General features: G+C 27.4%; 1 protein-coding gene across 1 annotated transcript; it reads right to left on the bottom strand.

Moving 5' to 3' along the window:
- Window positions 1-1239: 1239 nt before the first annotated feature.
- On the bottom strand, window positions 1240-13777 carry LOC132934854 ((E3-independent) E2 ubiquitin-conjugating enzyme UBE2O-like). Its single transcript, XM_061001242.1, is given in 17 exon segments — window positions 1240-1364; window positions 1504-1559; window positions 1636-1701; window positions 2766-2919; window positions 2977-3241; window positions 3397-3557; window positions 4412-4634; window positions 4723-4888; window positions 4953-5152; window positions 5482-5654; window positions 9202-9333; window positions 9907-10169; window positions 11458-11591; window positions 11669-11824; window positions 12488-12640; window positions 13324-13497; window positions 13571-13777. Coding segments are annotated over 17 exon segments (2808 nt in total).
- Window positions 13778-14496: the final 719 nt, after the last annotated feature.

Genomic DNA, 14496 nt, shown 5'->3' with positions numbered 1-14496 from the left:
TTATCAATCTTTTTAACCTTAGATGGGGTCAATAAATTAATTTTTGCTCGGTTAAGAACCTTGAATATTTAATACAACTATACAAAGTATCAAAGTCCCTCATAAGTTGTTATTAGTTGAAATTTAAAAAAAAAGTTGAGACTAAGTTCACATTTTCATGACAATTTTTTATGAGTGTCTGAAAATAGAATTTTGATGAAATTCGTCAAAATTCATAAATGTGCAAATTCGTTTGTTAGACAATCATTATTTTTTATTAATAGTGACCAAACACTATGATTATAATTTATAGTATTTGCAGTGACAATTTAACGAGTTACTATTTTTTATAGTTTATTTTTGTGAAGGCTACGCATTTAAAGTTTTAAAAAAATATATCTACTAAAAATAACTAGGTATAAAATATAAAATTTTTTTTTGAACTTCTTAAAATCTGATACATACCAATATCAACCTGAATACACGGTTATTAACACGCAAAGGTTTGTTTAATATTTTCATTCTGGTGTTTGAAAACCCGAATAGATACAGTTACTATGATGTGTCGCCCTTAAATCTGAACTAGCAGTATATTAAATAAATAATATAATCTACTGGACAGAAAAATCAACATAAAATAGTTGTGCCAGTTGTATTTTCTTAATCTGTTACTCTTTGACTCTATATTAAAATATAGTATACTTGGAATTATTTTTAATATATCTGGAAATGCTTTACGATTTGTCTAAAAATGTTGGTCTAGATGTGGCGATGCTCACACCAACGATAATTAATTATAAGTAACGTAACGACATGATCGAAGGCCAAATGCATAATACGTTGCCTATAAAATGTTCCTTAAAATCTATTAGTGATGAGGCTTCTTAAACACAAATGGATGGTCGCAGGAAAATGAATAATTTCTTTAATATCAAATTAATTTTCCAATAATATTGACTAATATTTTTATTGTACAACCTGTATAAAATAATTTTATACCTCTGTATATAGTAAAATACAAAATCACATCTGAACAGTAGAGGCACTAAACCGTATTTTTTTAGATGAGGCTCTTATTTAATTTGTTTAAATTTAATTAGTTAATTATTACAAACAAAATAATAGTTCATGCAAATGTTGATAGTGAGAGTGAAGGTAAACTACCAGAAAAAAACAGAAAAGATGCAGAAATTGTGTTTAATATTTATTGTGTTTTTGCTATAATTTGAGTTACATTTTCAATTAAATTTCTTTTGTAATTTACACATTATTTACAATATTCATGGTAATCAATATTTCTTTGAAATCTTTTAGTGCTTTGATTATTGATAGGCAAAAACCCTTGGAAAGTGGTAATAATGGATATCCCGGAACAAGTTTTTCATCTAAACATTAAATATGACAAAAAAAATAATAGTATTATAATTGATATGTACTAAATAATAAATACTATTTTTTGGTGTAAGCTGTATCAATCATAACGTCATATAATGAACTAATAATTATTGAATTAGTAGTTATTACCTTCAGTTAATTCTTTTTCAGACATTTGAATCCAATTTTCAATTGCACTGATTAACCTAAAAATATTGATAAATATGTCATATTACAAATAAAATAATTCTATTACATAGGTAAAATATACAAAAAACATACTTTGGACCATGTGTTTTTAAGTGTTCCAGTATTTCTTCTTCAAAATACCCTGCATTTTTAACGTCTCTAAATGAAAAAATAAAAAAATATTAAAATTAATAATATTTATTATGATGATGTAGAAATAATGGGTATTCTCAACGAGGGAGGGCTTTTTTTTAAATCTTAAAAACAACTAAATTTAATATTGGAGTGTTTTAACTCTGTTCACTTACTGCATAGTGGTAAATGATAAGTGGTGATAATTGGTAAATCATTTTTAATTTGTTATTTTTTTTCTGAGTATCAACCATTATATTCAACATTATCTCAGACTTTCAAACTGTAATTAATACACTAAGAATATAATGGGTCAAAATTTTGTTGGCATTTTTGTTTCAAGTCAAGGAAATTGATAAACCGATTTTTATAAATGAAAGTTTTTTAAATATGCGACAGTAAAAATACCATTTCTTAAAATTAAGAATATTTGTTATCAATTTTTATTATCGCCTTCTTTAAAAATTTCTGAGAACGCTGCCACGGTGAAAAATTATAGTTGAAATTTCTGAATGTATAGAATATACATTTTTTTTTTTTGAAAGACCACTTTAGAAATCTGGAAATTGTTAGTGGGCCATCAAAATTGCAGATATCGATAATTAAGCTAATTAATCATTTAACATTTATTAAGTAGCCAAACTAAAGTTACTGTGAAATTTTTGAAGGGCCACATTGGGAATCTGGAAATTGTTTGCGGACTATCAAAATTGCAGATGTTGTGATAAATTACAACACTAGAACCGTGCATTAACAGTTTTTACTTGTTTTTCTCATATACGGGCCGGATAAAAATTGTGCTCAGGCCGCTATTTAGTGACCCCGGTTATATACTTTAATAGCATACATAAATCTAATAAAATTAGTTTCATATTATACAACTTGAATAACCCTGAAAAATTAGCTATAAATTAACCTTTTTTTTTTTCCATAACTTCAATATAATCTTTACATTAACTAAATTACACGACTGCACTAAACATCACTGAATTCCTGTCATTGAGTAGGTATTCAATTTTTTCTTAGCCAGTTATAGCCATATTTGAATGCAGTAGTCAAAGGGTTAACAATTCTGTTTGGCTTTAACTTACGAATTATTCATGTTTAACATATTTGTCATTGACTGCACTACTTTGATCAGAACCATTTCGTTGTAAACCCGAGAGTTTTCTTTTGCAAGCTTTTGACCTCGCTGGGAATCAAATCCAGGTTCATTATAATATGGTTCACTCACCAATATCACTCCTGAAACAATTATAAAATATTAATATTAGAGTAAGTATAAAAATGCATTTTCACCACCTTGTATTGATAATAGTAGCTGCAATAAATTTGAATCATAAGGTGACCATAATTCAAAACCATGACCAGACCAAGTATCCAAAAGACTAAGGCATACTCTTCCATCTTCGTGTAGATTTGGATTCAACCGGTCGTTACAATAACTATAATAATGAAAGAGTGGAGGTTGGCTTGGATATGTGGGTAGAATTTTGACATCAAATAGAAACAAACCACCAGCATATGGAGTTTTTTCTGGTCCTCTAATCATTATAGAAAACAAATCCTAAAATAATAAATAATTAAGGTACAAAAATAGAAATTATTATTATTTTGTCAACTTTTTCCAACTGTTATTCAAATAATATTAATACTTTAATATTGCTAAATTAATAAGCTAATTTAATTTTATATTCATAAAAGTAATATAATATTAATTACCAGACGATTTTCAAAAGTTTTCACCCAAATTCCAGTGGGTAAACTTTTTTGAAGTATATGGATGTCTTTAGCAATAACTTTTGGTAACGATGGATTTAAATTATCGTTATAATTGATGTATTTGTGTGAATTATCCATAAGTGTTTCTACCACATCAAAAACTGTGAAAAAGAATAGATAAAATTAAAAATTATTTCATTTTTTTGACTTCAGATTTTAATATATAAACTTTCATAAAATGCCTACGGCCCTTTTCACATAGACGGGCATCGTATGTAACAGTACGAAATGCACAACATTCGGTAAATATTGGTTAAGTTCATAAGCACCACTAAATGGGAATGCAACATCATTGGGGTGGCGCATATAAACTGAAACGCGCAGGTATAATACATGACCGTGTGAAACATGCTTAATAGGACACCAAACACCCATGAATATTGTCTCCGCAATACATACATACCATTTAAGGCTATTTTATTCTAATTTAAGGTTACTTACTGCAATTGTTTATATTTTTATAATTTTCTATACACAATGGAATGTTGAAAATATTTAGAAAAAATAGTTCAAATTACCGGATTAAGAAATTATTAATAATATTATAAATCAAATATTAGCCTTAGAAATATTCGATCTCTTAAACTTAAAATTAGTTTTATGTATACAACGGTGAATGGTTTTATGAAATTTAACATACCCATTATGCCGTATACTCAAAACTTGAATTTATTTTAATGGAGTTAAACTATTTGTTTTCATAAAATTATTTTTATATTTTACTAAAATTGATTTAAGATTTTTAATGGGAAATAATTGGCTGCGGGAAATATACAATTTGAACATTCTGTTATATAATAAAAATGTAATGTACATTGAGAAGTGATTTTCTTCTTTGATTCACAACGTTAGCAATTTTTCATGAAAAATAAAAAAAAATGTTTTAAGATTTTAATTTTTAATTTTAATTTATATGTAGTACATAAAAATGTAGGGATTTACAGTCTGTACAAACCTCCAGCTTCTTCAGGTTTGGTTATACTTTGGGTATATTTTGGTTTGGTTACTTCGTATACTGGTTCTGTATCCGATGTAATAAAAACACATTCAGACATCCAATCTTCAGATAAGTCATATTCTTCATCTTGAAAACTGAAGCCATCACTGTTTGGTTTGACAACAAATAATTCATGTGGCCAACATTCGGTTTTTTCACCATTAACCCACATCACTAAGATCTAAACAATTAAAACAGTACACCAATAGTAATATTAACAATATTTACATAAATATTTTATTATTTAATGAATTGTATAAAAAAATTACCCTGCCATCAGGCCCTGCACTTAATACTTGTCCAGCAGTTAAGGTATTTAAATCTGGGTTTGTATCAGGATTTCTATGCATAATGAGACAACCAGATTTAAAATGGAAATCCGGATGAGCACGTAAGTCATATACACTAAAATAAGTCTTTTCAATAGAATTTGGCCTAAAAATCAGTTATATTAGATTCAGTAATGGTTTTAATAAATATTAACACAGTTAATTCATACAATAATGGATTATCAGGATAAACTTTAAACCATTGTATACGAGCAGTGCGTTCTGCATGGTCCACAGATTCTACAACACCATAAACGTAAGTTGCAGGATTTTTTGCAGTAACAAAATCACCAGGAAAAAACTCAAGGTCATCAAGAGTTTGTACTGGGTAGAGATCAGTGGAAGAAACTCCGATTTCTTTAGTACCATCCTATAAAACAAATAGCTTTAATATAAACTAAAAGATACTGGATATTATATTATATAAATATTAAATAAACTAAGCATTTTGAATGATCCCAATTTCTCCTTTATGACCTTTAGTAATGTTCTGCGTTTTTTTTTCTTATGTTGTGCTCCAGGCAGAATCCCACTTTTACATTATATTCTGTGTTTTTGTGATAAGTCACTAATGATTTGGTATAAATTATAGTTGGGAATCTCCAAGTTAGTATCATGCAAACCAAAAACTGAATTTGGTCAATCCTTGGTATATTCTTATTTAGATTTTAGAGTATACAAATGTATTCAAATACATACCTGCCATATAACATCTACCATAGATTTTGTGTAGCAAATCTCAACTACAACTTTGGAATTTGGTTTGGTTTTTACTTTAGGTATATTGAATTGTTTACTTTTTTTAATTAATGATATCCACAAACGGTTCCTCTTTAGTCTGTTTGATTTTAATGTATGTACACAACTATTGCCTAAAGAATATATTAGCAATTTATTTCAATTTTATAAAATAGTTTAGTATATTATTATAACATATAATAAATTTGTATAATAGATTACACAGAAAAGTTTTTTTTTAACATTGTCAATTTATTTTTACCATTTATTCAAACAATGATTGTTTATTTTATGTGTTCTTAATAGACCATACCTTCAAATGCAAAGACTATTTTATGTCCATGAATTTGACCCACCCACTTTCTATGATAAGACCCAAACCAATACCAAAAGTTAGCAAATAGTTAGCAAATAATAGCAAATTTACTATAGAAGTTAGCAAATCATTATTGAGGCAGTTATAAGCATTATTTATTTGGGTGGGCCAAGTTCAGGTAACCCACCCACTTTGTCCGATTGTCTCCAAACAAACGCCGGTAGTTAGCAAACAGTTAGCAAATAATAGCAAATCAATTTTTGAAGTTGGCAAATCAAAATTCTATTTTTGGCCGATTTTAGAAAAAAAATTCCAGCCCACCCACTTTGTCCGATCGTCTCCAAACAAACGCCGGTAGTTAGCAAACAGTTAGCAAATAATAGCAAATCAATTTTTGAAGTTGGCAAATCAAAATTCTATTTTTGGCCGATTTTAGAAAAAAAAATTCCAGCCCACCCACTTTGTCCGATCGTCTCCAAACAAACGCCGGTAGTTAGCAAACAGTTAGCAAATAATAGCAAATCAATTTTTGAAGTTGCAAAATCAAAATTCTATTTTTGGCCAATTTTAGAAAAAAAAATTCCAGCCCACCCACTTTGTCCGATCGTCTCCAAACAAACGCCGGTAGTTAGCAAACAGTTAGCAAATTATTAATTATTATTTTTGCATGACTCTTTTATATTATTTTTAGATTATGAATTACGATAATATCCATGATAAAACTCATATACTCATATACGATATTAGTTATTAGTAATAACTTATTACTTATTAGGTGTAATTTTTAGTGTTTTATAAAATAGATACGTGTATGAGTATGATTTTTCTTATCCTTGGTGATATGACAACTTCTAAAATATTCTCAATCTGCTTGAGTAGCGTACATAAGCCTTTTTTATGGGTGGGGGGTTACAAAAATATTTTCATATCTACATTATATGGGATTTGACTATGTTATAAATAGTATAGTTAATACCTACTTCACTTTCACGAACTTCACGCCCGTGTATTATTTGGCTGTAATAATATTATATACTAATTAGTGACATAAAGCAAATAAACGTGTTGTGTTATTTTACCACCTCAATCCAAACTAGTGGTGAAGTGCTGAAGTCCCCAACAAATATTATTTGTGTTCCATAATCCTGTATAATATTAATATCTTAGTCCGTTAATAGATTTACATTTGTCGTGTTCATCTTATTAGCAGTAACCACGATATGTGATGATACCAGAAGACATTAATCGTGAGAAAAAAACACAGACTACAGAGTGTGATGCATACACGATGATTGAACACTGGTTGATCATGATCCGGTCGTAGTGTTAGTTTGGATTGAGGTGGTAAAATAACACAACAAAAATAGAATTTTGATTTGCCAACTTCAAAAATTGATTTGCTATTATTTGCTAACTGTTTGCTAACTACCGGCGTTTGTTTGGAGACGATCGGACAAAGTGGGTGGGCTGGAATTTTTTTTTCTAAAATTGGCCAAAAATAGAATTTTGATTTTGCAACTTCAAAAATTGATTTGCTATTATTTGCTAACTGTTTGCTAACTACCGGCGTTTGTTTGGAGACGATCGGACAAAGTGGGTGGGCTGGAATTTTTTTTTCTAAAATCGGCCAAAAATAGAATTTTGATTTGCCAACTTCAAAAATTGATTTGCTATTATTTGCTAACTGTTTGCTAACTACCGGCGTTTGTTTGGAGACGATCGGACAAAGTGGGTGGGCTGGAATTTTTTTTCTAAAATCGGCCAAAAATAGAATTTTGATTTGCCAACTTCAAAAATTGATTTGCTATTATTTGCTAACTGTTTGCTAACTACCGGCGTTTGTTTGGAGACAATCGGACAAAGTGGGTGGGTTACCTGAACTTGGCCCACCCAAATAAATAATGCTTATAACTGCCTCAATAATGATTTGCTAACTTCTATAGTAAATTTGCTATTATTTGCTAACTATTTGCTAACTTTTGGTATTGGTTTGGGTCTTATCATAAAAAGTGGGTGGGTCAAATTCATGGACATGACTATTTAATAATATTTAAGAATTTTTCAATAGTGATGTATCTTGTAGGTTCCATACCCCATTGCATACCTATTACATAATACATATTATATTTAAAGATCCAGTATGGCAGTATACTATTATTCTTCTTACATAAAATACAACGCAGAAACTAACTAGTATTTTTTTTTAAACACTGTTTAAATTTTAAACATACCAACATATAAACGTTCTAACATTTTTAAACTGAAAAATAGAAATGTTAACATGAAAAAAAAATTGTTCAACCACTTGACAATATTAAGAGTTGTCCAAAACCCAAGAATTAAAAAACAAAAACGGTGGGCAAGTGAGTGTTGCACTGCTGTGCAGTAAGTTACAAGTCGGTCACTGTAATGGATGGTGTTAAATTTGAATTCAATGGTATAATATTGTTGTATAAGAAAAACGAATCTCAGTGAATACGGTCAGTCAGCATATGATATTACCAAGTATAATTGATGAAATTCTTGTGAATAAAGTAAATTGTCCATAACCTATTTACGTGGAACCTTGTTTTAAGTTTTCAATCATTAACTATAAAAGTTGAACATTTTATACATTTTTAACTAAAAAATAAATATTAAATCTTTAAATTTGATAAATTTTGTCAAAATCGAACTTTAAATGTTATGTATTTTTTTATATTTTTCAACTGCTATAGTAACAATATATCAAGATTTTTGTATTAAATTTTCATGCTTTTTTACCCAACAAATAAAATTGTATTCACAAATATAGAAAAAAAAAAAACTAAAAAAATGGATAACTGACAATGTTCGTAAACAGCTCAAATAGAGTCAAAATATGATAGTGTATATAAAATAAAGATATAAAAATTCAGTGAAATTTTCATATATTTACAGTTATTCATTTTTGAACAAGAAAACAAAATCGACACATGAGAAATCGAGTGTTTATCCAATCTTGTAAAAATATGACATCAAACGCTCATAAAAATTTAATTTGATTTGCTTGAGGACATTTGTTATTTTTGATAAAGGTAGGTAAACTTAATAAGTATATGTATATAAGAATATGAGAAATCTTGTATTACATTTTAAAATCTTAAATTTAAATAGAAATTGTTTTATGTATTTCTGAATCAAATTAATTTGCACATCTTCGTGAATTTTATGTATTTTTGTCAATATAACTTTAAATGCTTATAAAAAAAACTGAGAATTCGGATTTTCCATATTTTTCATGTGTCTTTGAAATAATATATTAGGAGCCTTACAAGCATACTTGATAAGCAACATAACTATTTAGAAAAATATAATTTAAAATTACAATATTTTTATTATTTTACCGGTTGTCCTTGTAGATGGTTTAAATCGACATTTTTTGGATAGTAATGTAAATTTACATTCCTTATTTAATATTCTTTCATTTTTTTGTGTTAGGACAGCTGAAATGTTTCTACAAGATCCATTTTGTGTACCTATAAAACAATATTCAATAGCATATTAATTTTTCTGAAATTTACTCTATTATTATTATTACATAATAAGGTTGATTTAGAAAAAATATAATTCATTGTTTAGTTATACATTTTAATTGACAGAGTAATTTTATTTGAAAGAAGAGAAATTGATAAAGAGTACAGATGAAAGTTTAAAATTGCATCAGTTTAGATTTCTTCAATTAAATTGACTTTTCTTTAAAAAATATTTTGGCAAAGTAATGAGAATATCAAAATATTGTTTGTACCTACTTCCCTTTATTTAATTATTATTTTTAACGATAGCTGATGTTATAACACGCACCATTTTATTATTGAACATTGAAAAAAAAAACATGAGGGATATATCCTCCCCTCCCCCCCTTTGTTAGACCACCAATGATTTGATATTATTTTTCTGTACGGCCACGGTTCCATATAACCAGAAATTTCTTGAATTTTTGCCTCTTAAGAAATATCTTGATTATCTTATTAAATGTAAACTAAAAACTGTCATTGAAATAAAAAATAAACATTGTCAGTATATACGTTTAATATACCACATATACATACTTAATAATAAGTTATCTATATTTATAGGATCCAACTCAATAGGATGTAAACTCTTTCATGGTTGATTGGTACCTAAAAGTTTATTGTGGTTCTTATCGTTATTATGTTTACCGTGTATTGTACCTGATTCAATATTAAAAGCTTCTGTACATTTAGATCGCCACTGTTTCATTGTCATCAAATTATCTGTATCTTTAATTGTATACCAATGTGTGTCTCCCACATGAGTTGAACAAGACTCAAATAGATGAATAGTTTTAAGTCTAAAAATATAAAAACAGTTAAAACTATTCCATAATAAAATAAATAATATCAAACAATTTATTTGCATTTATGTTTAATAATATCCACATTGCAATACCATGTTATGCACATTAATTTTTGAAAATAACATATAAATACATTGTACAATTTTGTGTTCACTTTATTGATTACAATATTCAAAAAAATAATGATATTACTAACAGTTATTATAAAAACAAAATGATTCTGAACCAAACTTTTTAAAACTAAACTAACTAGAATTAAACAATTTCTCTCTGCGCCAAGTGTTGATGAAGTGTTCGTCATGACAGAAATTTATTATTCTACTTAAAATTTAATAAATATTATCTATTGTATTAATGGGTTATCTAGAATATAATTCAGAAGTTGTAAAACATATTTTTAATGTATTTACATGGAGTAGTTAGGCTGAGTGGTTGATTACACTAAGAACTTAATTTAAGGTGCAAACATTTTGAACGTGGGTAATAGATAAATATGTTAATAAGTGTCATATGTATTATAGGAATAATTTGTTGACTCATTATTTGGAAAAAATATGGCATTTATGCAACAGTGACTTATGTTTTAAAATCCACAATTGTAAATAAATATTAGATTATTTTTTTTTAATGCAATATTTGTGGTAATTATATAATTGGGGTGTGTGTTTGATAGTTAGTTGTTATTCTCTTTGCCTGCTCCCAAATAAATGCCTAAAAGTTAAGGGCATGAATGATCTAAAAAATAAATTCAAAATATTGATCATTATTCATTTTTTCAAGCTAACATTTTAATAATAATAAAAAATATGCAAAACATAACATGGTCAGAAATGAAAATAATATGAAGTATGATAATGATTACAATAGTAATCATAATAACATCTAAGATCATCAAGGATATTGCTAATATTTCAATCAATGCATCAAATATAATACCATTACAGTAGTCATATTTCTTGTGATTTTTTAAATAAAAGTCAATATTGAGTGTTTTATGGTCCTTTAAGATATAAGTTACGTGAGTAATGAAAGATGGATATTGGAGAATGGAGAATGTGCCGCCACAGTACATGTTCAATTAATAAAAATTAAAAACCTATTGATAACTGATTAAAATGTGTTTGTTAATTTAATATTACCAAATCTATATTCTAACTCTACGAGTATGAGGCTAAGGTCAACCGACATATAACAAGGGTATATATACAATAACTTGGTATTTATCATGTTGGTATTTAACAAGTACCCATAACATTAATATTAATTTTTTGTTTGTATTTACTTTTTCAAATTATCACCAGTAAATAATCTCTCTGGCCAATATTCTTCACGCGGTTTTGTTCTACCTAATGTTTGGCAGTACCATTCAACTTCAACTGATGATACAATAACATCTTGAACATAAACTTTGACCAACTAAAAATATGTATGTTATATATTTTAGTATGATGAGAACATCAAAACTCATTTATATAATTACTTTATTTAATTACCTTGGACCCAAATTTATAGCTGAAATTCTTCTTATAATCGTGCAATAAACATTTCATTAGGTTACTGATCGTTAAAAATTTTGCATTTTTTAAGTAACTTAGATACATTTTAAATTTTTGCCCATGATGAAATGCATTGTCATCGATGGGAAAGCCCTAAAATTTTAACACATAAGAATTAAAAGTAATTTTTGAGCTATTTTATAAATGGTAATATATTGGGCTCGGAGTTAAAGCACAATTAATAAGAAAAAAAGCATACAATTGTTTGGAAAATGGCAATAAAAGTTTGACCAACAATTAACTTAAACTAGGTATAAAATTTAATAAAAAAAATCGAGATATTATTTTAAATTAAAATAAGAATTAACTACCATGTATTTTTTTAGATTTTAGCAATGAAAACAATAATAATCCAATAACCATTTATTCTGGGAGTTAACATTTCTTATTTATTTAATTAAAATTGTTTTATTACTATAGCATAAATGCATAATAATCATATTAAAATGCCACAGCTGGAATATTTGCAAACAATCAATAGAAAAGCAAAAACAGTATTTACATAGAAAAAAGCAAAAATAAATTGGTTTATTTGGAATTAGAATGACATGAAACAAATGTATGGTTAAGAATTAGATTTCTATCTTATATATAAAAAAATAAGCATAGTATGCTATAAAATCAGAGCCCTAGTAATAAATAATATGATTAATAATTGATAAACAATAAAAAAGAAATGTATAAACAAGTATTTTTTTTCAGAATAGGTATTCGTATTTTTCTATATTAGAATAATTAATATAAAAGTTGACTTACATCACTTGTAGATAGATTTATAAATTCTCCTCTATATGGATCCTCTAATGTAAAAATAGATCCATCTTGTGAAACAAATGTAACTTTACTTTTGACATCATCAACTCCACCAACCCATGATTCATAAAAAACCGAGGAATTGATTGCAAAGGGCTATAAATAAAATGTAATAATCAACAAATTATACTTATAAAATGTGTAGTTATAAATTAACTAAAACTGTTATTATGTATCAAAATAACATTTGATATCAATAAAAAGAAAATTTCATTTCCATTTTCTACAATAGGTATATAAAATGTGCATCATACATATTTTATAACACTTGACGTTAGATTTGACTGATAGAATACAAATTATAAACTTACTATAGGAAATATCTGAAAGATCTACAAAATAATAAAACAGATAAACGATATAGTTGGATAATTTAAGGAACACAAGAACTGATTTTATTATGATTTATATCTGTATCACATTATTTAGTCATCGATTATTTCCCACACAAATTGTGGGAATGTATAGTTGAATATTAATGTAATTTGATGAATTCAAGTATTCCGTATTCGTATATAATTGTCAAATACATGAACCACGAGAACCCGGCTTTAGCATAAAAATAAAACATTATCGCTTAAAGCAAAATAATATATTTAAATTAAAAGAACTTTAATTTATACGTGTAAATATTAGTGAGGGCAAGGTCAAAAATTTGCTTTACATGGCTAGTTGAAGAAAAAAACTTGTTACAATAATTCCCGATATAATATCGATATTGTTGCCCATCACTTGTAAATATAGCTGCCTAATATTTAAAATATTAATTATGTACATACTTTTGTGTGAGTAAAGTTTCGGGAATTGATATTTTCTATTATTTTGTTGGTGTTAAGTATTTTTACTGTGGCATTTATATCAATATTTTCACAATATCCAAATTGACTTGGCTTGCCTTCACTAAATTTTCGTACTGCATCGCCAGGCATTAATGATCGATCCATTAACACAACCTAGGAAATTAAAAAAAAACAATTAAAGCTCTAGTTTCAAAACATTTAAACTGTCGATAGATGGGTAATATACTTTATCATCGGAGATAATTTCTTCAGGACCATTCGGATGCCAGATCACTTTGATCTCATTACGATTCGTATATGAAGTCTTTCTTAACACGGTTAGTGATCGCGATCTGTTCGTCGTTGAAACCAAACCATAATATACTAGACCAGTATTTGAAGACACCGTGGCCACTTCATCTTTGTCAAAGAACTTTTCATCGTCTTTCGCCATTATTTTATTGCACCTTATAATACGTAAATAAATAGGTCGGGCGAAAATACCTACGTCGGCTTACATCAACGCACGATGTATTTTATTGTTTTTACACAATAAAAGTTGGAAACATGCGACGTAATTATTTAAATTTATAGAGATTTCTAATCATCATATGGTAACGTTGATTTGACATTCTCAACCAATCATATCGAACTACAAGGACATTAGACAACATTTGTTGTCAACATATTTTTGGCGCTCATTTTTAAATAAATATTTTAGACCAATGAACATAATATTGATGTTTTTTTTTTGTTGTAAGTCATTTTAGAGCAATAAAGATTCTTCGATTTTCTACTTCAGAATTTTTCAAGGTAGAGAATTTAATATAGTTGGTGAATTGGGAAAATGGCCATTTCCCCTCCGGACATTTTTTTCCCCGACGGTCTAGTGGGACATTCTCCCCCATTTTTTTAAAGTTTATTACTAACTAATAACATTGAATTCCATTATACAATATTATTTATTATTTAATATGAAATTATTTTTTCTTAATAAAATATAAAATATATAAACATATTTTTATTTTCGTAAATATAATAGATCATAAATGTATATGTTTGATCCACGATCCACAAAAATGATACGTTTTGTAAAAAAAACATTTAATTACTGATTCTTTTGATATTTCTAAAGTATAAACACATATTATTACTATATTTTTTAAATGTATT

The sequence above is a fragment of the Metopolophium dirhodum genome, chromosome 1 (assembly GCF_019925205.1).
Source record: "Metopolophium dirhodum isolate CAU chromosome 1, ASM1992520v1, whole genome shotgun sequence".
Lineage (NCBI taxonomy): Eukaryota > Metazoa > Arthropoda > Insecta > Hemiptera > Aphididae > Metopolophium > Metopolophium dirhodum.
The sequence above is the reverse complement of the archived record's forward strand: the minus strand, read 5'-3'. Positions and strand labels throughout refer to the sequence as shown.